Source organism: Phalaenopsis equestris, unplaced genomic scaffold (assembly GCF_001263595.1).
Source record: "Phalaenopsis equestris unplaced genomic scaffold, ASM126359v1 Scaffold232479, whole genome shotgun sequence".
In the NCBI taxonomy this organism is placed as follows: domain Eukaryota; kingdom Viridiplantae; phylum Streptophyta; class Magnoliopsida; order Asparagales; family Orchidaceae; genus Phalaenopsis; species Phalaenopsis equestris.
In genome coordinates this window covers 176,849-178,474 of record NW_018250444.1, presented here as the reverse complement: position 1 = coordinate 178,474, position 1,626 = coordinate 176,849, and the positions used below count along the sequence as shown (strand labels likewise).

The following is a 1,626-nucleotide window of genomic DNA, read 5'->3' as shown; positions in this document are numbered from 1 at the left end:
TACTGTTTGCATTAACATTTTGCTTAGTGATGAAGCTCCTCCTTGGAACCTAATCAAGTGGAAAAGCCAGTTGAATGTACTCTTACACTGCTGTAGGGTGGAATTTAAATATATTCCTAGGGAGGGCAACTGCCCTGCCCATTGGCATGCTTCCCAGGGAAGCAACACTGAGCAGATCTATGTTGGGAATGCCCCTATCTCACAACTATCTTTCCTACTTAATGGGGATAATATGGCTCTCCCTTACTTTACTATCTTGTAACAGTTTTGTAGATATATATATATATATATATATATATATGGGAAAGGAGCACTGTGGGCTCCCTACATGTGTATTAAAACAAGAGAGTACAACTCAAGGAGATAAAACTAGGTTCCTCCAAGAAGAAACAAAACCTAATACAAGGAAGTAGACTATTGAGGAACCCTCTCCAACAAAGCAAAAACTAAGTATACCAAAATTACATGTACCTACCCTCAAGCTAACAAACAAAATTTTGAAAGAGGTGCACAACAACTGTGGATGACCAGTAACAATTCGTGACCTTTGTCTTAGAAGCCAGCAATCATTGTTGCAATCTTAGATAAGGTATGTGAAGTTTGTCCCCCTAAATTAACAGATGGAGGGGGGGAGGGAGGTGGAGACCTCATCATGATTTGAATTAGCACCCTCCAAAGCCAGGAAGTTAGCAGGCCTATTAGCTTCCCTATACACAAAGGAGAATTAGATCTTCATCTCAAGGCTAAGGTTCTTTATCTTGTGAATCCACTGGTTTATGTGCCAAGGGGATGAATAGTTTTCAGTCAACAGCTCCACCAAGAGGGAAGAGTCCACTTAAGCTATGATCCACTTCCACTTGTTTCCCTTGGAAAATTTTAGAGCCCAGTAAAGTGCATCAACTTCAGAATCCAGTGCATCTTCAACAATATATGGGGCCTTGAAGTAAAGCAAAGTATGTCCTGTGTGGTCTCTGAAGATCCCCCCAATTCCAGGTTTCTTGTTAGTGTAGCTTCCATCTGTGTTGATTTTAATGTAGGGGTGAGGAGGCTTCTCCCATCTTACCTTGATGACCTTCATATGTTGTACATCAATATTAGGTAAGGTCTTCAATATCTTAGGAAATTTCTTCCAACTTATCAGCTTATTTAAGTATGTCAGACTGTTAGTCATCACAGTAGCAGTACTTGTCCCACTATCCTCATGTTTCACCTTGTTTCTAGCCATCCAAAGGAACCAAGCAAAAATGAAGGGAAGTGGCATGAGGTTTATCTCCTGCCAATCCTTAAGACGGACTTTTATATTACCCTGTCCAATATTGATCAGGTTTAGGTTCATTTGAGAGGTCATATATAAATGATGGCGGCTGTGTTGGAGCTTGCTCTGCTAGGGTTTCCATGGAATGGCTGAGGTTTGTGGTGGCTCTTTTCCCTTCATTATTTTGTTTTCTCCCTTCTCCCTGATTTCTTTCCATCCTTTCTTGGAGGTTTCTATTGTTATTCTAATTTTCCTCTTTCCCGGGCGACCAGTTTTTCAAAAAGTTTACTGTTACATTGAAGTTTTGTATGATGGTTGAGCAAAATACTTTAGATTTACCCACAAAAATTCAATGGACTAAGGAAAATTTT

The 1,626-nt window shown here is 40.0% G+C and overlaps 1 protein-coding gene across 1 annotated transcript; it reads right to left on the bottom strand.

Moving 5' to 3' along the window:
• Positions 1–835: 835 nt before the first annotated feature.
• LOC110038319 lies at positions 836–1,336 on the bottom strand. The gene has a single exon (XM_020743123.1). It carries the CDS (start codon positions 1,334–1,336, stop codon positions 836–838), a length of 501 nt encoding a protein of 166 aa, XP_020598782.1.
• Positions 1,337–1,626: the final 290 nt, after the last annotated feature.